Source organism: Sparus aurata, chromosome 2 (assembly GCF_900880675.1).
Source record: "Sparus aurata chromosome 2, fSpaAur1.1, whole genome shotgun sequence".
Taxonomy (NCBI): Eukaryota; Metazoa; Chordata; class Actinopteri; order Spariformes; family Sparidae; genus Sparus; species Sparus aurata.
In genome coordinates this window covers 31,849,098-31,871,452 of record NC_044188.1, presented here as the reverse complement: position 1 = coordinate 31,871,452, position 22,355 = coordinate 31,849,098, and the positions used below count along the sequence as shown (strand labels likewise).

Sequence of the window (22,355 nt, the reverse complement as noted above, 5' to 3'; positions counted from 1 at the left end):
ATAATCCGCTTGAAAGTCATACAATAGGGAAAAAGGCGGTCATAAGGAATACATAAGTTGTCAATCAAAAAAGAACAAAACGCAGGATGATCCATAGGTCATGGTTTTATCCATTACAGTGACTTTACTCTTAATGCCAAGTCTTTAAGTTTGCTTTTAATCTTTTGTTTTGATGTGCTGTACATTTTATGTCAGACCCCAGGAAGAATAGCTGCAGTTTTGATGCAGCTAATGGGTATCCAAATAAAACAATAAACAGCTTATTCACAGTCTTCTTCCGTGTTCTATCAAGTGTTGTCATGTTTCCTGCAGTTGCATGCTTCCATACATTCCATGTGACTCTTTCTGAATAGAATAGAATAGAATAGAATAGAATAGAATAGAATAGAAAAATTACAAACAGTACAGGTACATTGGAATACATTTTAGTTATCTTTACTCTTATTTATTTATTTTTTCCTCAGTTAGAGGTTCACAATTATCAGGTTATGGGTTCAACAGTCTGTTAATAAGTAGTAGTGTGCAGTCTAGCAGGCTGGTATTCTCTACCAGTCTATCATATTTGTACAATCTTGTACACATTGCTCAACATCAGATAATCTCCTATACACATACCTGCAGCTGCAGCGTTGGCTGAGGCATCCCTTGGTACACCCACATGAAGTGAACTCCCTGCAGGCTTTAGGCATGGGTGGCAGAGACAGTAGCAGCGGCACTAACTGATCCATCCCATTTCATCCACTGGAGAAAGATCAGGATGATGTGGCAGGTGAGCTTGGTTCCAGATTGTCGCTTGATAGTGTGAATGCATGATATGAAACTTCACTGCATCTGAGGTTGGTGGTAGAGTCTCTTGTGGGCGACCTTGGCAAAACAACTTCACTCTTGCTTTGTTGCATGTATCAACCTTGGGCACACTGTACTTCTTACAGATGAATTTCTCTGTTGAATTCAAAACATCTTCCGTGAGAGGGCCCTTCCCAAGGCCTGTAAGATTAGTGTGATGTTGCTCAAATACCTGCCAGGCTGTTTTCTTTCCTTGACCGCTGAACTGGGACACACTATCACGTACTGGAAAATACTATCAAGCGACAATCTGGAACCAAGCTCACCTGCCACATCATCCTGATCTTTCTCCAGTGGATGAAATGGGATGGATGCACAAGGAGGGTCAGTTAGTGCCGCTGCTACTGTCTCTGCCACCCATGCCTAAAGCCTGCAGGGAGTTCACTTCATGTGGGTGTACCAAGGGATGCCTCAGCCAACGCTGCAGCTTCAGGTATGTGTATAGGGATTATCTGATGTTGAGCAATGTGTACAAGATTGTACAAATATGATAGACTGGTAGAGAATACCAGCCTGCTAGACTGCACACTGCTACTTATTAACAGGTTGTTAAACCCATAATAATTGTGAACCTCTAACTGAGGAAAGAAATAACACAGAAACAAAATAAGAGTAAGGATAACTAAAATGTATCCCAATGTACCTGTACTGTTTGTAATTTTTCTATTCTATTCTATTCTATTCCATTCTATTCAGAAAGAGTCACATGGAATGTATGGAAGCATGCAACTGCAGGAAACATGACAACACTTGATAGAACACGGAAGAAGACTGTGAATAAGCTGTTTATTGTTTTATTTGGATACCCATTAGCTGCATCAAAACTGCAGCTATTCTTCCTGGGGTCTGACATAAAATGTACAGCACATCAAAACAAAAGATTAAAAGCAAACTTAAAGACTTGGCATTAAGAGTAAAGTCACTGTAATGGATAAAACCATGACCTATGGATCATCCTGCGTTTTGTTCTTTTTTGATTGACAACTTATGTATTCCTTATGACCACCTTTTTCCCTATTGTATGACTTTCAAGCTGATTATTGCATTTGATCTAAATCAGGACAGGATGTTAAATTTGTACCTTGCATAGTCAAGAAGACATGCACTTTGTGGGTGGGTGGGGGTGGGTTGGGAATATATTGGGGATGACCAGGGTTCCATTACAGCACATTTGACCTCAAAACAAAATACAAAGTAAAAGAAGATAATTCAAAATAATAAAAAAATATTATTAATAATAATAAAAAAAATAGCCGAGCAGTTACTCACTAAACAACTATTTTTGCAATATCTAAGTAGTTTCTTCACATAATATCTCAAATCTGAATATGCCATCGGATTGCTCATGTATGAAAACCTACAAAAGCACGTTTAATTCATGTTTTTACCTTGTCTAGTCAAAAAGATACACTGAAAAGTAGATTTCAGCTTGGCGGCGGCGGCCATATAGGATTTCTCAATTTTAAGGCATTTTGGGGCATTTTTGAGCTTCATATACAGCAGATTTGGATTCAGCACCCTTTAATACCCCTAGAAATGTTGTATATTATAAATATTCACAAAATGCCTCCACCACTTTAAATAAGCACATTTTCAGAAATTCTGCAGAGACTACTTCCCTCAACCCTCACCTCTGATGGCCTTACCTGATTCAGCCCTCTCTCCTCTGAAATACTCAAACAATAGTTACGTCTAACCGAGCCAACACCTGTTCCCTTGACCCGGTTCCCTCCTCCCTTCTCCAAGACATCTCACACGACATCTTGCCATTCCTCACCACCCTGATCAACTCCTCCCTCACTTCAGGCCTTATTCCAGCTCCTTTCAAGACAACTACAGTAAAGCCACTCCTAAAGAAACCCACCCTAGACTCAGCTGTAATCCCAAACGATCATCCTGTATCTCTTCTTTCATTCCTCTCTATAGCCCTGGAACACGCCCTCTACAACCGACAGTCCTCCTATCTTTCACAAAAGGACCTCCTTGACCCTAATCAGTTTATTTATCAGCCTAATCGGCTTCAGGACTGCTCACTCCACTGAGGTGGCCCCCTCACAGTGACTGAGTCCCTCTGTGCCGCGAGAGCCTCGTCCCACTCATCCATCCTCATCCATCCTCAACCTCGATCTGCTGCGTTTGACACATTGCATCTCAGAATGTCTCGCAGACATCTCCGCTTGGACAACTGTGCATCATCTCAAGCTCAGTCTTCATAAAACTGAACTCCGCCTCGCATTGACCTGTCAGTCACTGTTGAGGATGTCCGGTCTCGTATTCATCAACTGCAATGAACCTGGGCGTAGTCCTCGACGACAGACTATCCTGCACCCCCAACATCACTGCTGTGGTCCGATTCTGCAGATTCTCTACAACATCCACAGGATCTGGTCTTTCCTCACAAGGCAACTCCTTGTCTAAGCGCTGGTCATCTTCCTCCTGGACTCCTGCAACTTGCTTTTGGCTGGACTCCCAGCCTCTGTGACTGAACTGTTGCAGTGTATCCAGAACGTTGCAGCACGCCTCCTTTTCAATCTACCCAAATTCTCCCATGTGACCCCCCTCCTTGTAAGTCGCTTTGAACAAAAGCGTCTGCCCTAAAAGCCCTGAATGTTAACGTTAATGGAGTCGACATGAGACTACAGCTAACAAATTCTTCTGCCCAGTAATAGTAAGTTTGTTGAGAAAGTTACAATTATCAACATTCCCTAGAAATGAAATGGTTTTATTGAGAATCCAACCTGGTGGCAGGAATTGAGAATAACTGTAGAATTAACCTTAAATTAATCTTCTTGCCGACAATCCTTTTTTGCTTTTGTGGGTCATATAGTATCAGTATTACATTCTGATGGTTTTGTAACTCCTTCAGGTACGTTAACATAGGTGTTGTCTGATAGTGTAAACCAACTTACTGTGCTTGGTTAATCTCCTTCTTTGACTTATCTTGAACCTCTCTAGCTTTTGGAATCACAAGTTACACTAGAAATAACTCTATTTTGGTCCTTCCTTCTCCCAATTGCAAATAACCCCTCCTCTCAAAGCCTCTACTTGGTGCTTCTGCCCAGTGGAAGAGACAAGGAATTAACTATGTGGGTGAATTGTATGTGAAAGGGACATTCGCCTCATCCAAGAACTGTGGGAGAAATAGAATTGGAATTTTTCTTTTAGGTTTCTTCAAGTCAGGGACTATGTACCACACATACAGGACTGTGGAATTGTAAGTCCAGACAAACATGACGACTGTTTAAATAAGCAGGTGGATTGAGAGAAGTTGATATCCACTATCTACAGTACTGGAAAACATTAACTTCTGAGATCAACACAGAAGTTGAAAATGAGGGAAAATGAGCTGGGCCAAATATTTCCAAAGGTAAATGGGACAAAAGTTTACGGTGAATACAAACAAATGCATACTTTAAAGAACTGAGTCAGATGTTTAGAAAGGCAATCAGCTGTTTGAAGCACCCTTGGTAAGTTCATTGTCCATTAAAAAGTCATACACAGTACAAGGTATGGTATCTACTAGGATGTAATAGCCATGTAAAGACATTCCATATTCAGTATGTATGGGTGAAGCTGTGGTGGACTGTGGCTGAAAAGTGAATGGATTGGTTCCCTATAAATCTTCATTCTTTTCTAAGGTCGCTATCCCCAAGTAACTGTGGAACAATGTAACTAATATTATCTAGCATGAGGAAAGAGCTACCATAACACACTACAGTAAAATATAAAGTGTGACAATGCAGCAAGTGGATTGTCTACTTATGACTTTAAAAAAATGTCTCAACTTGCGAATGATCATGGTGATGACTTACACTGGTCTTGGCTCTACTGTTGTGGGTGCAGCTTTAACTGCAGCATATCAATGCCATTTTATTAATACTAACATAATCATTTACTTACAAGTAGTTGAATGTTTCCTTTGAAGCTGGTTGTGTTTAAGGAGAAAGATGCGATACCATCACTGTCCGTTGTGAGGTTCTGCAGCAGACGTGATGGAAACATTCCATGAAGAAACAAATGGACCAGCTTGTCAGGAATAGGTGTATTATTGAAGTAAACAGCTTTAACCTGTTGGAAGCAAAAAGCTGTATCACTGAGAATGCAGATGGCTTCAGGTGCACTGCATTCCTCACCGTGAAGAAATGGAGACCATATCTATGACTTACTTTTCCTTCAAGAATTAATGCTTGGTCGTAAACCTTTGGTGTGTCAATAAAGGACAGCCATTCAAAAATGTGAGAAAGCGTCACTTTTTTCCCTTGTAAGAATGAAATACCTGTAAGAAAAGCTTCCATGTTATAACAGTATGCAATATTGTTGAAAAAGAACACAACTTTTTTAGAAATATGAAAACTGAAACTTGCCAGTCCCCTCCTCCGTCCCTGTGGCTTTGAGATGCAGTTCATCATACCGTGACATTGTATCAGCTTTAGTGAAAGTGGACATCTCAGTCATAAACGTGGCACAGCCATTCTTTTCTGTCTAGATAGTACAAAAATAAAGATGTATTAAAACAAAGAGTTGTAGCTGTCACAGCGCCTCACTGAAGTATTAGAACCCAGTAAATCACTTGACCCACCAACTCAACATTACCTATCATTGACAAGTTTAGAATACTTAGGTCAAATATCTTGTAGTTATTTGACATTTAACCATAGCAATCTGAGAAAACAGCTCAGACATCAGCATCAGGAGAATCTTAATTTATCTGTAACTAATGACACCTTTACAATTTCACAAAAGAGCAAAAACAATCTAGAATCACTGTAAACCATGGCTTTGTGGGGTCTGTTGCTTTATGAACATTTTTCAAATTTCTAATTGTGACTGATGAAAATGGAAACGATCCAGTTGTCTTGCAACAGCGGCACTAACAATAATTTCACTTGGGAACGCTTGTGTGTTTCACTTTAAAGATTGGGATGATTATTAAAGGTGTAAGTTAAATACCTTAGTTTAATTAGAAGCAGTTACTGCAGACTGAGGAACACCTAGATAAATATGTATTTTTCAAGTGTTTATTATAGATAAATTTAATGCATTTCAAATAAGTTATTCTGTCCCCTGTAATGGATCACATTTATTTAATTGATTTCATTTATACAAATCAACTCATGAAACTTTCTGTTAATGAAACCCTTTACAGTGAACTAATGTATTTAAAAAAGATTTAAAATATCATCAGGCAAATTGTTTTTTTGTGTATTTATATCAAATGTTTAATTTATTGAATGTGTTTTTGTGTCTTGTGGAGTTATATCAACTGTACCTGCTTTGTCTCCTTGAAACATGGGGTCCGTGGGTCAAGGATTAGACCATAAAAATGTGTCAAAGGTCGGCACATCTCCAGATCAACAGTGCCTGGCACAGGCTGTCCATATGTATATCTGAATAGATGGAGAGTTTTAACCAAATCAGTGTGTTGAAAATGTTTCACTCATTGTCAAATCATGAAAATGCTGAAATTACTTACTTTGCACAGACTTCCACTTTGATTACGTCCTGCCCAAGGCTTATCTCATCAGGGACATTTATTTTTACATCAAATTTTGGTAAAACTGAGGATAAAATGTGGTTGTTAGCATGTGTTATTCATTACAAACTGTGAAAGGGAAAAATAAACCTTATTTACCATATTTCTCCACCTTGAAGTTTTGCTCTATTATATGTCTGTTAATCCACAAAGTAACTCTGTAGGTTCCTTCACGGGCCTCAGAGTTCAAGGAGTGAGACAGCTGCAGTATTTTCCCATTGGATGTGATGTTCAGCCACTGTCCAATGCGGTTGCGATCAGCATCCTGTTACATACAATCAATGGGAATAACATGTATTTTCAGTGTGTTTGGGGGAGACTTTGCTAGAGCGACTGTACCTGATCTCAAAATGATTAAACCCTTGGCTAGATCACACAACTGCTCATGACTTTGTGATAACATAAAGAAATCTACTTGTTAATCCTGAATGTTAAAACAATGACACATACAAAAAGAACATTTTTATATCCGTATAATACTTATATCACATTCATATTATATTACAGTATACAAATATCAAAATCTTATTTCTACAAGGTCGTTGTGCCAAATTTAAAGGTGCAATATGTAAAAAATGTACTTGAAAACATTACAAATCCTGTGCTAGTCTAAACCTAAACACTTCCACGGTACTCCAAGCACCAAACCTGGACTGCTAGCTGCGTGGATTAACTAAGCTGATTAGCTAATATTAGCTACAGTTAGCAGCAGTTAGTTATTGTGGTGATATGCCACCACCTATTTGTTTTGATTACGAATTGAACAGGACACCAATTCTTTCATATTGCCCCTTTAAGAAAAATCAACGACAGGGAAATAAAATTGCCATTTCTCACTTAATTATCCCTCCACAAATCAGGATTCATTCTAAAAAAGACAAAAAAAAAAAACTGAAACCCCCCCCCCCATACATTAAGTCCAAACAAACTCAGCCTGATGGCCTGAATACACATTTGGTTGGGGATAATTCCCTGAGTCTTACCTGCATTTCAATCACGTTGAACTGCAAGAAGAGAGAACAATGGGACTTGTTAGGAGGTGGGTTATTATACAGCTTCCCTAATAACTAATAATAATTATAACCATGAGGACAACAGCACAAAGTAAGTTTTAATATTGACATGAACATTGATTATGATAGACTTGGTACTTAATTATTAATACTTCAGTTTTAGTATTTGGTACTTCAATATTAATACTTCAGTTTTAGTATTTGGTACTTAATTATTAATACTTCAGTTTTAGTATTTGGTACTTCAATATTAGATTCCACTGGTGTCCGTCTGTGTGTACGTAACCCAACTCACTGTTTTAATCACACCCTCGACCTTGGTTTGGCATATGGCATTGAAATCAAACATTTAATAGTTTTCACACAGAATACTCCTTTATCAGACCATTACTTAATAACAATTGAATTCCTATTACTGGATACACACCACAAGGCAAACATTTCTACTCTAGATGTCTGTCTGACAGTGTTGTAGCTAAATACGGAAATGACTCTGTCTGCTTTTTATTCAACAGTCGACTCTTATGCTAATCCTAGTCCCTCCCAGATTGATCATTGTGCTGACAGTGTTGCAGGCTCTCTGCGAATGACACTTGATGATATTGCCCATCTAAAAAAGGAAACACAAAGCATAAGAGACAAGCTCGATGGAACAACTCCCTAATTCACATATTAAAGCAGATATCACAAAAAATTGAGAGGAAATTACGTTCTACTAAACTGGAAGAAGCTTCACTAGTCTGACTAGAAAGCTTTAAAACTTATTAGAAAAGCTCTCCTTGATGCCAGAGTAGCTCATTATTCTGCATTGATAGAGGAAAATAAGAACAACCCCAGGGTTGTTTCCAGCACTGTAGCCAACCTGACAGAGAGGCATTCCTCTGTTGATGCTTGTATTCCTACAACACTCAGCAGTAATGATTTTATGGGCTTCTTTTATGATACAATTCTACTTATTAGAGTGAAAACATTTTCACCTTCTGACCTCAGTGGTACCAATGTAGCCTCTAACACAGACCTCTCAGAAACAGCTGTAAAACCAGATATATATGTAGAGTTCTTTTCTACCATTGACCTTCACCAGCTTACTTCAATGATTTCATCATCCAAACAATCAATGTGTGACTCAATCCAAACTAAATTGCCTAAAGAAGTTTTATCTTTAATTAGCACATCTGTACATGGGTTTATGACCGTGTGACCTTTTACATAACAATAATTTATATGAGAATTTTCGATCAGGTTTTAGAGTGCATCGTAGCACCTAAACAGCATTGGTTAAAGTTGCAAATGATCTCTTAATTGCATCTGATGAAGGTCTTGTCACTGTGCTAGTCTTAGAGCAGCTTTTGACACTAGGCTGACACTGACAAGCACGCCCTATTACAAAGACTGGAACAACTGATTGGTATTAAAGCATCCTGGGCTTTCCAGTGATATGTAATGTGATAGACTGGGATGCTGGGAACCCCCCCTTCCTTTCATCCAAAATGTCCGGCATACCATCAAGCACATTTTATGGAAGGAGGAGAGGTAAGTCAAATATTGTTTAGCTCTTTTTTTTTTTTTTACTATGATAATCATATATTCTTGTTTATAACATATCAGGAATTATATATTTAGTTCTGAAAGCAGTTAAGTTATTTGTGTTTTGAAATGCTTTTATAAATGTCAATTATAGTGGACACCAAGGCCATCTTCATGTACTTAATGACTCAACATTTTTGTAGGAGACAGAACCAAAGCAGAGAGAATTCTTTACAAGATAGTTGAGGGAGATTCAGATTTGGAGCTGTCTGATGATGAGAAAGATGAGGATGAGTTTGAACATTGGATAGAAGAAGATGGTGAAGAAGAGGAAGAAGATGCAGGAGGCTCAGATGAGCAGACAGATACAGACACAGAGACAGACAGGGATGAGGAGGAAAGACGTCGCCCTCTGTGGGCCAGGAGGAGCACATATGTTTTATTTAGTTCCAGGATAATTCAGTTCAAGTAATTCACTACTGCTGATATTTATGGTAAAATGTGCTCTAAATTATATATTTTACAGTACATGGGTAATTCCATGTGATGTTATACACATAATGCAGACATATTGCTATGTATCAGTGATATTTATCAGTGATCCTTGAGGTTTGAAGAATTCCAAAGTGGTGTCATGAAATAATTGCAAATTGCCTCAAGAATGCAAAGTTTGTTGACCATATCACATCCATGACACTGGAATTGTCCCAGTGATGCACTACTGCCTGACTGCATTTAATGCGTTTAATTATTATTCCTGTCATTACTTTTCATGTATTGGTGTTTCTTCCATCATAATAGATTCACACCAGTGCTACCTGGGCTTCATGACTGTCAAGATGACCCTACAACACGTGCGGAGAGTAGTCTAATTCAGTACTTTTCCCAGTATAATGACAATAAATTCAGCAGGGGTTGTAGCCGATTCAGTTGTCTGTCCAGGGACCATGGTCTCTTGCAAAGACCAGTGGTTACTGCCACTAGGGGCACTACAGACAATGGTCGCGACCACTGATGAGCTGGTCGCGACCATTTGCACTGTGGCACGGACGGACCAGTGGTCACAACCACTTGGGGCGCTAAAGATACTGGTCCTGACCAGCTCCTCAGTGGTCTGTCCTGTGGTCCCTGTGGTCTGTGAAGCGGTTTTAGTATTTTCTTCCCTTTCCGGTCGTTTTGGCAGCACTGTTAGCTGGATAAATGTCAGAGATCATAATCTTTTGTCTATAAAATACACTATATAAGAATTATTATTACTAACGTTGTTATTATTATTGATTATGAAGATCTGTGTGGTCAAGACCAGCTGGTCTCTGGCACGGACCAGTGGTCACTACCACTAGGGGCGCTAAAGACACTGGTCGCCACCAGTGGCACAGTGGTCATGACCAGCTGCTCTGTGATCTGTTCTGTTGTTTGGACCAGATGAGTGATCTGTGAAGAGTTTGTTTGTTTCTATTTATTTTTAATACAACTTTTCCCTTTTCTCACTGTGTTAGCAGAATAGCCTAAATGTGAGAACCCATAATCATTTGTCTATCCAATGTTATTGATCACGACCATTGTCTCTAGCGCCTCTAGTGCTAGTGAACACTGGTCTGTGCCAGAGACCATGGTCCCTGGAAAGGCCCAAGAATTTGCAACAACCTCCTCTCCAAAACATTTTGATTCTGGGATAGCCAATTCATAAGGCCTGCCTTGGCTATCCCAGAATCAAAATGTTTGGGCCTAAAAAACAAAAGTGCCAGTTGTAAGCAACAAAATGGCAAGGGATAGGTTCTTCAAGCTGAGAAGCTCACTCAAGATTGTTGATGACTTGGATGTAACAGAGGAAACAAAAAAGGCGGACATTCTTCGGAGAGTCAGGCCATTACTTGACAGCGTGTGGCAAGGCTATCCCAACCTACCAAACAATGAGAAATTCTGCATCAATGAGCAAATCATCCCTTTAACTGGCAGCTGTCACAGGCACTATGTTCCAGGCAAGCCAAACCCTGCTGGCCTAAAATTCTTTTTCTTTGCTGTTCCAAATGGTCTGATGCTGGATTTCAAAGTGTACCAAGGGAAGAATACATTCAGGGGTGAAAGACTGGACGTTAGAGCAGCAAGTCCTACACATGGTTGAATCTGTTCACAAAGGGAGTCACCTATTTTTCGACCGATACTTCACGACAATTGAAGTATCATGCATGCATTGCTGGCAAAGGGCCTTCCAGCAACTGGAACTATGATAAAGAACCGAGTCCCAAAGCTGTGCCAGCTGCCAGTAGACAAGTGGTTGCAAAAAGAGGGGAGATGAGCGTCAGTGTCGGCGGCAATCACGAAATGGTTTGACAACAATCCAGTGCTGATGGCTTCCACTGCACATGGTAAAGATCCTGAAGATATCTGCACTAGATGGTCCAACAAAGAAAAAGTCCAGGTCCAGGTGAGAAGACCAGCACTGATCAGACAATACAATGACAACATGGGTGGCGTGGACCTATGTGACTGCATGCTAAGCTTTTATCACATGTCAAACAGGACCAAGAAATGGACGTTGCATGTGATTACACACTTCTTTGATGTTGCCTTCACAAACTCCTGGATCCAGTACAAGTCAGACAGCAGAGCACTTTACCGACTAGCGAAGAACATCCAGCAGTACCTGGACTTCATATTGCACCTGGCTGAAGAGCTGTTGGAGAGTCCAGAACTTGATGGCAGCAGTGAAGACAGTGAAGAAGAGTAGGTGCCACCATCCAAAATGAGGATCCCACGACCAGAGCCATCTGTGTGGAGACTAGGGGCCTCACACATGCCAGAGATGGTGGATATCAAGCATGCAGAAAGATGCAGAAATATGGGCTGCTAAAGCAAAATGTACACGAGGTATACCCAATGCAAGATGTTTCTCTGCATTACCAAGAAGAGAAATTGCTTCCTGGAATATCACGGCTAAAAAATAAAACATGCAAAGGAAGAAATGAAGAACGATAAAGAAGGAAACTAGATTGGTTTAGGTTTGACAAATAACTAAATCACAATATAAATAAATCTGTTCAACTTTAGTTCTACTGTTCACTTACTACCATCCTTGCAACCACCAAGCCAGTGAAACAATCCAGAATGATTAATAATTTAGTTTTGTGAATGTATTTTTGGTTTAATATCACTCTACAGCCTTAATATGTCAAATTCTTTATCTTTTCAGTTCAGCTGTATTTTCACACTAAAATGGTCCTGTGGTCAACTACAGTGGACATGCTGTAAAATAAAAAATTTAATTTGAATTAAAAAAAAAAAAATTAAGGTGATTTTTTAACCCTAAATAGATAGGAAATCAGAAAAAAAGAAAATGGCAGATACATTTTTCCTCAGTACCCAGGAGGGACTTACTTCTTTTAGGGAATATCATTAGAAAATACATCATCACTGTACATATATCATCTGAATAACAATTTTAATTGTTATATAGATGATACACTGTTTTGAACTTGAGGCACGCATGAAGGTTATACAAACCAGGATGATCTGCAAATATCTTACTGTAACAAGAAATGATTTATGATATAACAATAAGTTACCACGTTATAACAAGACAAATATATAGCTGTTATAAGAAAAGTTCATTATTTTGAAGTAACACATTTGTATATTTTGGAACAATGTAAAAATATCTTATTATTGATTGAATGTTATAATGTGAAACTGATCCATCAGCAGAAATGTTTGTTAACCTTCACCATAAGCGAGTTCACTGAAAAGGGCCCTGGTTGTACTATTGACCTGAAATCAACAGAAAAGGTATTTAAACAGACTGGTTAAACACATATTAAAGGTCAAAGAGCAGTTTAAGTCTAATTTTGTTCTCCAATCCACTTTACTTGAGGGATTTAAGTGGCTCACCAGGACAAAAATCAAAACCTGCTCTGTGATCACACAGTATTACCTCAACTGCTTTTTTCCTTTTAATTTATTTTTTGGCCTTCATTGATAGAACAGCTGAAGATCTGGAAAGGAAACAGGACGAGAGAGAGGGGGAGTGACATGCAGCAAAGGGACCCAGGCCAGGAGTCGAACCCGGTCTGCTGCAGTGAGGACAAAGCCTCTGTACATGGGACGCCTGCTCTACCAACCAAGCCAAACGGCGCCACACCTGAACTGTGTTTTAATGAGGTCTGAAAGAGTGAACAGACATTTCAACACTCACCAGTGTGCTGACCGGTCTGAACTTGGTGTCCAGTGTGATGACTCTGAAATGCACTGAGAGAAATGCAAAGAGATTACATGAAGATTGTACACCTTATCTAAAGCTGTGTTAGACATCATGATGGGCCACTGTATGTCAATGTAGCTCATCAATGCAGAGATGACATCATCATTGTCAAAGTTTACATATTGGACTGAGTCTAAAGCTCCTGTGTTAGCAGTGTACACACCAACATTCTTCCCTGGTGCTCCAAACTCCCAGTCAGTACCACTAGCTGCACAGCTAACTGAGCAAACCAGCTAACAGTGGCTAAAGTTAGCAGTAGTTAGCAGTTACTATTGATATGCAATCCCCTGTTTGTTTAAAGTGGCCAATCCTACATATTGCACCTTTTAAAGGAACAGTTCCCCAAAAATGAAATACCTGTCATTGTCTAGGCTAGTCTCCCCCATGGCGATGTAAAGTCAGGAGTCAGTTTCGTAGTCCACAAAACAAGTCCCAGCTACTTCAGTTGTTTAGGAGAATGCTGCAGTGGTGTTTTGCTGTGAAGCTCCAGAAATGTTTTGTGGACCAAGAAACTTCAACCGACTTTCCATTGGCATGTGCATGAGTTATGACTGACTTTTTGATGAACTGTTCACTTTAGTAAAGGTACCGTCTCATCAATTCATCAGCAGGACAAACTCTTTTTTCTGTCTTTATTTCAGTTATGTTTCATGGGGATCTGAAACCAATACCAGCACATACTGAGATAAAGGCTGGGAGATACAATAAATACTGTGCTTCCATCAAGAAAGACACAGGTTAACACAGATACAGGAGCATCTTTGATTGAAACTTTTATAATGATAGATTTTGGCTCATCAGTTTAAAGTTACCTGTTTGTCCAGGGAGGTAAATTGGTTTATCTGTTTGGATGAATGTGACGGGCTGATAGATTTTGATCATGACTTTTCTGACTTCTTCTGAGTGAAATGTGGCACCTTGTACCTCTACCTTCAAATTCTGCACCTCATTTTCCTGCACAAAAGGAGCCTGTGGCAGAAATATAGAGACCAGCCAAAAGAATCATTAACTCACTAAAATAAAACACCAGCTTCATTGTATTGATTTGAACTCATTCTTACTTATCTTTGGTAAATCACAGGTAAAAAGTAGCATCAAACTGTTTTTCATGTAGCATACATCAGGGCTAAATATAAATGGTTTAAATCCTGGAAAGGTATTGAGGTTTCAAATATTTGAGGGAGAATTTTTGTTGACTACATGAAACCAACTGTGTGAAAAACTGACCTGAAACTGCACACAGGTATGAAATTCTGTGCTGGTTGTCTTCTCAAAGAGGACCGTCCTCTTCTCTTGGGAGATCAGAGTGACGGTCATGACCAGAGTCTCACTGGGCTGCAGGAGACTCACACAGAACCTGGTCTGAGCTCCAGCTTCAACAACTGCAGGAATGGCTACCATGTACTGCCTGCAGCCACAGAAACATATACACATACAGAACATACATGATCAGGAAGAAAGATTACACTAGAAAACATGCAGATCAGTCAACGCTCAGGAACACATTAGAACATAAACACACCAAACTGCTGAAAAAATGTAAACACAATAGATCTCTTTAAATCCACTGTAGGTCTGTCTTGTGGACAAGCTACAAGAAATATAGAAATATTTTCAGACAATTCAATCAAACATACGGTCCGGCCACCACTTGACCCACAAACATCCAGCTTAGGCAAACAAATAGTGTCCATGTCCTCGTCTGAAGCTCAGGAAGATCCATGGCTGACTGAGGTGAACCTCGGAGTGTCTGTTACTTAGTGTCTGATACAGAGCTCCACCTCCTTCCACTCATCTCACACACACACACACACACACACACACACACACACACACACACTCAGACACAGACACACACACACACACTCAGACACAGACACACACACACACACACACACACACACACACACACTCAGACACAGACACACACACACACACACACACTCAGACACAGACACACACATACACTTTGACCTCGTGGTAGCAGGTACTCTTATGCCTAAACATGATGTTAGTTATGGACTGTTTGTTCAGATTCATGTATTTGTGGCAGTTCATTCTAATTCAATAACAGAAATATTACTGTCAAAGGCTCCTTTGGTGCAGAATTTCCAGGTGAAGATACAAGTTGACACATTTCATGAATAATGATTTTAATTAAGTATTTACAACAGATCTGAAAACTATTGGTGATGTTGCCTCTTGAGCTAACCTTATCTAACTTAATTCAACTAGAAAGGCACTCAGTAGAGCAGATACCTTCGTCAAGGCCCAACAGTCCCCTTTAATTCAGTCAAAACTAATCTGATATGAGACTCAGCCCTGTATCACTCAAAGTTTTAAACCACCCATGACTGCTTAACCATAATCTAAGATCACTACATATAGGATCCACATCAAATACTCATTCATGGATATTTGATTTTCTTCATGAAAATTCATTCAATATTTCCAAAAAAAGAATTTCCTGGATCTGCACCTAAAGTGAAAGGGGCCTATTCTGGGCCGAGACCCATCCTCCATCCTAGTTTCAAGGAAATCTTTTCAATAATTGATGTGTAATCCTGCAGACAAACCAACCAACCAAACAAATAAATAATCAGACAACAAGAAAGGAGGTTATAACACAGCATGTCCCTCTCATATGTAGTGGTGGCCTATAGAAGCTGAAAAGTAGTGTGAAACTGAAGTAGTCAGGAAAAATAATTGCACTTCATGTGGAGACTTCATGTGTGTGCATGACCAACCCAAATGTACATGCCTTCATCTACCACAGATGGACAGTGAGATGTCTTTAGACACCGTCAACAGAGGGCAGCAGTGGTCCAATGTAGCATGGATGCTAACAGCAACAAACACAAGAAGAAGACCACAGCCACAAACACATCCGCTTATAGAGCACCGGTGTTATAATGTGACACCGTGAGGTGTTTTTAAATGCTGGACGCCCTCTGACAGCCTTCACCACAGTTCACAGCTACAGTAAGCTTCACGCTATAAGTTTGTTTGGTGGTGATAATGTCGACACCGTGTTGTGGCAGCTTAGTTACGCTCTCACCTAGCTAGTTAGCTAACGTACTGGCTGCATTTAATCCAACGTAGCTAGCAGCTAAAGTCAGCCGAGGATAAAGTGTAGACATGCCACTGTGTGCGACACATTGTTTACTTTATTTCTATTGCAGACTTCTGCGTCACAGCCAGTCAGTATCTGGGTTGGTTTATGAGTTACATGAAGTCATTACACAAGGTCAAGACCTGAAAAGAACCCCATAACTTGAGATAGTGAATAGTCTCTCATTTTAGAATTGAAATTGAACATTTAAAAAGCGAAAGAGTCCAAGTTTATAGATAGTCCTTTACTACAATGATATTGTAAGGCACTTTGTATACGTATAAGACAGCCAGCACCAGTCTTGCGTACATGTTGTCAGAAAACTTGACAATTTATGCATCTGGCAGAATGATGAACAAGTGCCATCAAACTAGATAAATCTTTGAATTTGTCTGTCAGTTGCGCCATGAAGTGCTGCCAGCTCAACCAAGTGCAGAGCTGAATGAAGCACTGTGAGTTATACCTGTAAAACACTGGTTCATATGCTTTCTATGAGAACGTAATCACAAGGCCATTCATTCTTTATGAATTCCTTTTTCTGTGGTTAATATATTGTCTCTATTTCTATAGTGCCCTCGATTTGTATTTGTACCTGCAGCAGTTCAGTCAGAGGAGGAAGGGATGCCGCCTTTGGTTGCAGTTGAGTTGATCCAGACACCAGTGCAGCTCTATCGGTATCTCCTCAGATGCTGCAGGCAGTTACCAACCACAGCAATGCAGCAGCATTACCGACATGCCATAAAACAGGTGAGGTCTTCACGTGCACCAACTACTGACAAGCCAAATGCTTTTCAATTGCTCTTGGAGTATAATGTAGAATGTGGCTCATAAACAAGTCATTTCCAAACCTTTAAAACAGGAGACTGATCATATGTACACTTATGACAATGAAAACACCAACGGAATCTACATGTGTCTTCAGCTGTAGCTCAGTTTGAAATCTAAAACAGTCTGATATGCGATCAGAGGGGTGTACTGCGAAGCCAGTTTAGTGGGTTAGCGAGGTATGTTGAGTCTAAAGCCAGGCTTCCCTGTACTACAAAGGTGGCTCTCTTTTAACCCGGCTAGATCACCATGGTAACTTATGCTTAGCTCATAACCTGGTCTCGACCAGGTTCTGTTCAGAGTTTCAGCTTAAAATCGGCTATAAAAGCGCCGCTGTTTCACTTTGTAACTCATTCGGAGATGGCGTCACCATTCATTGAGAACCCGGTGGACCTGGGAGCAAGAATAATTCGGGCAGCACTACGACGTGAGCGGCTTCTTCGAGATCGTGCTGATCCGCTGGCATTTCCTGATGAAATTCTCTATGAGCGATATAGATTTTCAGCCGAGGGAATACGGTACATTTGCTCACTTATTGAGCCGAGTGTCAGGAATGCCACTGAAGAAGCTGTGCGCTCACTGTCGGGCAAACTGTTTGTGTAGCCCTTCGTTTTTTTGCCACAGGAACCTACTTACATTCAGTTGGTGATGCAGAAAATCTGAGCAAGAACACACACTGACAAAATGATGTGGCAGCTTGGCTACATACCACTTTGAATGATGTTTTTGTATTTGGCTCTAACTTGCTGCCATGTCCGACTGCTGCTCCCACATCTTAATAAAATGCAATATGAAATATTAATTAGGCCAACCTAGTATTTATTTGTCACAGATAATGAGTAAAGTTAATTATTTCTTTGATGTGTCCATGAATACACTGATGAACTGATCAATGTTTCAGCCGTTGTAGGGCAGTGTACGCCCAAACACAAATCTTACAGGCTTGAGCTATTTTCACTGTCAAAAAGGTCTTTATTGTCATTGTACAGGGACAGTAGCTACATCTGCTTGTTCATCCTGACACAGTAATACAAAAAACACTGAACATTTGTAGCCTACACACTCAGCCTCGCTTTCAATAAAACACACGCGCATTCTATAACTGAGATCAGTAAAACGTGAAAACAATATAGACATCATTCAAAAATGAAAAAAGATCGTTGTTGCTTCAGTGTATTTATTTTTTAAATAGATGAGGGTTAATATGTAAAAGTTGCACAACGTTGAGCTTTCAGAAATGAAAACACTAAGGGCTTAATATAATATTGATCATAATATTAATCATTGTTAACTTACGTATTTACACGGTCAGCAGTTTTCTGCCAGCAGCCCTCCCTCGCTCTGTTGGCGGCGACAGTGTTACTTTTTGCCCTGATGGTTTTCCTTGAATTCTTTATAGCCTTGCATAATAAGAATCTGCTCATCTTGAGTAAAATATGTGGCCCGGGATCGATCCATTTTCGCACGGAAGTAGAATAATATGACGTCAAACGCCCCCTTTTATGTGAACGCGCGCAGAGCACAAAGCAGAGAACCGGACTTGACAAATTAAGTTGATAACCACCGTCGCAGTACCGTTTAACTCTGTTTGGGGACTTGGGGCTTTGTTGAGCTGCATCATGAGCACAAAGCCTGGCTATGTTGAGCCGCCTTCGCAGTACAGGCCTCAGGTAAGTCCTATAGTCAGTGCCTTGAAGGCTCAGTGGTTAATGGTGTCACCTCATAGCAAAACAAATCCAGGGTGACAGTCTGACGAGGCCTTTCTTTGCAGAGTTTGCATGTTTTCTGTACTCGCGACCAGGTCTTCTGTCCACACCAGAAGACACACATGTTGTAGACATACAGGACTTCTGCCATAGTTTCTGACAAAGATACTAATCGAGGACTTAGAGTTGTGGCTGCTGTCACCTGCTCTCTCAGGTAACACTCTTAATTAGCTCTAAAATGATGATTAACTGATCATTACAGATATAGTCATGGATGTTTTATTTTTCAGTATAAAATACCATCTAGGAAGTATAACAGTTATAGTAATTGCATGTTTTTCTCCACCAGGCAGTCATAGTTATTCTCCACAAAGTCTAGTGAGACTTCGAAGTATTCTCAACTGGGTTGTGACTCAGTGGGTTGTTTAGTGATCGGAAGGTCACCAGTTCGAATCCCTAGCTCCCCCTTGAGCAAGATACTGAACCCCAAATTGCTCCTGATGAGCAGTTGCATGGCAGCCTCCGCCATCAGTGTATGAATGTGTGTGTGAATGGGTGAATGTGGCATGTATTGTACAGCGCTTTGAGCTGTCGTTAGACTGGAAAAGCACTATAAAAATGCAGGCCATTTACCATTTAAGTTTATTACATTGCTTGGATCTCATTCTTGTAGATTCATCCATTCTTTATAAGTGGAGTGACCTGTCGTAGCACTCTGGAGCAGGTTTTTCTTCTGCGTGGGATTCATGTGCATGCATGTGGCACAATACACATTCATGATGTGTCAAAAAAGGCAGGAAAGAAGACTATGGCCAGTAAACATGGATACAAATACAGTACTTAAATAATTTATATACATTTAAATAGTTGATTCCTCCGTGACACTGTCATTCCTTTCTCCTCAGCAGACATACGATCACCGACCTTTAACCTTTCTTCTATAACCATGCCAAACTCCAATTGTGTTGTGTTTTCTTCATGTAGATATTGCTAACATATTCATGGACTTCATAACATCTAAGAACATTGAATCATACATCCTTTACGTGTCATCATTTGACATGTCGATGTGGTTTTCCTAGCCTGGATACATAAAACAGCTTCCCAAACACTAAATGACCATGATCCTTGCCTTCGGTTTCCAGGGTTACAAAAGTCACTCCGATGAAGATGACCCAGAGAGGATACAGATGATCATCCAAAGAGCTATTGCAGACGCAGCCTGGATTCTTGATAAAGTAAGAATGAAGGCCTTTTGAATTTCATGTTGATGTACAAATGAATACACACCCAATTCCAAATTCTCTTTTTAATTTACAGTATACCAAGAAGAAGTGAGGTTCATGAACCATGAACAGATCCCCAGCAGTTGAATCTTGCAGTGCTGCAGCTGACATGAGTAAAAGTGGTCGATGTGCTGTTCCTGTGTGTTTTGTTAACAGTTGTTTGTTGTGATGTGAAGCCTGTGAGTGAACAGCCTCGAAGAAGCAATATCTGATGAGAGCTCATGAGTCATATACTGTTACTATACTATATAATGTATACAATGACAACTTGATTCATTATAATGTTAATAAGTGTAAATACTTTTCTGTCAGAAATGAGTTGATATGTATTGTTTTTCTTTTCCATAAATTATTTTCAAAAATGATAACTTAATTGTCTTATTTAAGGCTGCACAACTCTATGCAGTAAGGCCAAGTGCAATATCCAGAAGCAGCAACTTTATCATAAAGGTAAAATGTGTGACAGACAGCAGTACACTGAAGTACTGTAGAGCTGCAGAGATGTCCTCGTCAAGACTTGTAATTTTGTTCTCCACATGGAAGAAAACACTTGTGTTTGGTACAGACTCCCACAAATGTGACATCATCAAAATTTTAATAGTTTTTTCAGTAATAATGAAAATAGCAAAAATGACCATTCCCACTAATCTTGACTAATATTGCAAATGTAACCACACTTAAGGTCAGTTTGTTTATTCTGTCATGAAAACAAATCAGGATTGTTATTTAGTTTGTTTAGGCAGAAAAAGAATCAACCAATAAAGATCTTTCTCCTCTCATTAACATCTATTCACCAAAACTACAGAGTGATCCTTTTTTTGAAAGTTGACATCAGAACTTCCTGGTATAACTTGAGTGACATGCTGAGGTGGAGTACTGTCCTTCTGAAGTGAAAGTAGTCTGTGGAAACAGGCAGTTTCCTTTGATGTTAATCTGAATTTGAGGGGAAATATTGAAATTATTTGACGATTACGTGGGCTTCAATTTTGAAATTCAAAAAAATCAGAAGCTCCTGCTACTGTGTCTATTTTTATGTCAGACTAATTATTCACACAGTTGAAATTCCATGGTCTCCATCTTCTAAGGCTTCAGTGTGATCAGAACTAGGATGGTAAAATGAATTAAGTAAATAATCAATGGATAAATTCCTTAAATGCTAAGTTGAATAATTAATTCACTTATCGCTCATTGAATTTATCAATTAATTGACAGACCGGCTGACTGACTGAATTAATGTGAAATTGCGCTCATAGGTCACTTTAAACCGCATTATGAAAACACATATCATCGGAGAAGACATTATTATTTTTGTATGGACCCTGAGTCTGAAATAAAGCTTATCTATCTATCTATTAAACGTTTTTTATTAACATGAAAAATAATTTAAAAAACAAGGGAAAAGGTCCAAAATGTGCCGCACACAGTGGCATGTCTACACTTTATCCTCGGCTGACTTTAGCTGTTAGCTACGTTGGATTAAATGCAGCCAGTACGTTAGCTAACTAGCTAGGTGAGAGCGTAACTAAGCTGCCACAACACGGTGCCGACATTATCACCACCAAACAAACTTATAGCGTGAAGCTTACTGTAGCTGTGAACTGTGGTGAAGGCTGTCAGAGGGCGTCCAGCATTTAAAAACACCTCACGGTGTCACATTATAACACCAGTGCACTATAAGCCCTGGCAAAAATTATGGAATCACCACTCTTGCTCATTCAAATGTTAGATTTTGTAGAAAAAAAGCAAATCACAGAAATGCCACAATACTATTTTTATTCAAAATGCCAACTTTTATGGCTTTAAGAAACATTTAAAAAAAGAAGGAAAGGAAGTTGTGTTAGTCGGTCACATTTGCTTTTTTTTTTAGATCAAGCAGAGGAAAAAAATATGGAATCACTAAATTCTGAGGAAAATATTAAGGAATCACCCTGTAATTTGCAGTTCTAAAACAAACACCTGCATCAGATTAAATCTGTTTATTAGTATGCAGTTAAAAAAGAGTACTTACACCTTGGAGAGCTGTTGCACCGAGCAGATTGACATGATCGCTCCAACACAAAGATGTCAGTTGAAACAAAGGGGAGGATTATACAACCTCTTCAGGAAGGTCAATCATCATGGAATGTTGCAAGGGAAGCATACTGGCAGATCAAGGAAGACATCAAAGCATCAAGATGTAAAACTGAAAGCAATATGTCTTGAAAATTAGAAATGCACAAAAAAACAAATAAGGAGCAAATCGGCAGAAA

The 22,355-nt window shown here is 39.5% G+C and overlaps 2 protein-coding genes and 1 long non-coding RNA gene across 6 annotated transcripts in view; 1 reads left to right on the top strand and 2 right to left on the bottom strand.

Annotated features, from left to right (window-relative positions):
* LOC115568597 (alpha-2-macroglobulin-P-like) overlaps nt 1-14,908 on the bottom strand; it is a 29,414-nt gene extending 14,506 nt beyond the window's left edge. Inside the window, exons 1-11 of the mRNA XM_030396023.1 lie at nt 14,815-14,908; nt 14,405-14,585; nt 13,990-14,146; nt 13,112-13,164; nt 7,363-7,383; nt 6,479-6,644; nt 6,320-6,404; nt 6,116-6,233; nt 5,211-5,328; nt 5,013-5,122; nt 4,747-4,914 (exon numbers count right to left, since the gene is read on the bottom strand). Of these exons, the coding sequence (XP_030251883.1) occupies nt 4,747-4,914; nt 5,013-5,122; nt 5,211-5,328; nt 6,116-6,233; nt 6,320-6,404; nt 6,479-6,644; nt 7,363-7,383; nt 13,112-13,164; nt 13,990-14,146; nt 14,405-14,585; nt 14,815-14,900 (1,263 nt within the window). The 5' untranslated portion in view covers nt 14,901-14,908. The remainder of the gene's footprint in view (nt 1-4,746; nt 4,915-5,012; nt 5,123-5,210; nt 5,329-6,115; nt 6,234-6,319; nt 6,405-6,478; nt 6,645-7,362; nt 7,384-13,111; nt 13,165-13,989; nt 14,147-14,404; nt 14,586-14,814) is intronic.
* On the bottom strand, nt 137-1,118 carry LOC115568606 (uncharacterized). Its single transcript, XR_003981429.1, has 2 exons — nt 616-1,118; nt 137-345 (listed from the first exon to the last, which is right to left on the bottom strand). It is a non-coding gene; the product is annotated as an uncharacterized LOC115568606 (long non-coding RNA).
* Nucleotides 14,909-15,995: 1,087 nt separating the features above from the next.
* lyrm9 (LYR motif containing 9) lies at nt 15,996-20,474 on the top strand. 4 transcript variants are annotated; one of them, XM_030396066.1, is made up of 5 exons: nt 15,996-16,159; nt 16,689-16,741; nt 16,888-17,036; nt 19,966-20,058; nt 20,141-20,474. In XM_030396066.1, exons 2-5 carry the CDS (start codon nt 16,732-16,734, stop codon nt 20,156-20,158), a joined length of 270 nt encoding a protein of 89 aa, XP_030251926.1. In that variant the 5' UTR covers nt 15,996-16,159; nt 16,689-16,731; the 3' UTR covers nt 20,159-20,474. The 4 variants fall into 4 exon arrangements, with proteins under 4 accessions (XP_030251926.1, XP_030251959.1, XP_030251948.1 ...); XM_030396088.1 differs by having other exon boundaries at nt 15,999-16,159; nt 16,860-17,036; XM_030396099.1 differs by lacking the exon at nt 16,689-16,741 and having other exon boundaries at nt 15,998-16,159.
* The last annotated feature ends 1,881 nt before the right edge of the window (nt 20,475-22,355 follow it).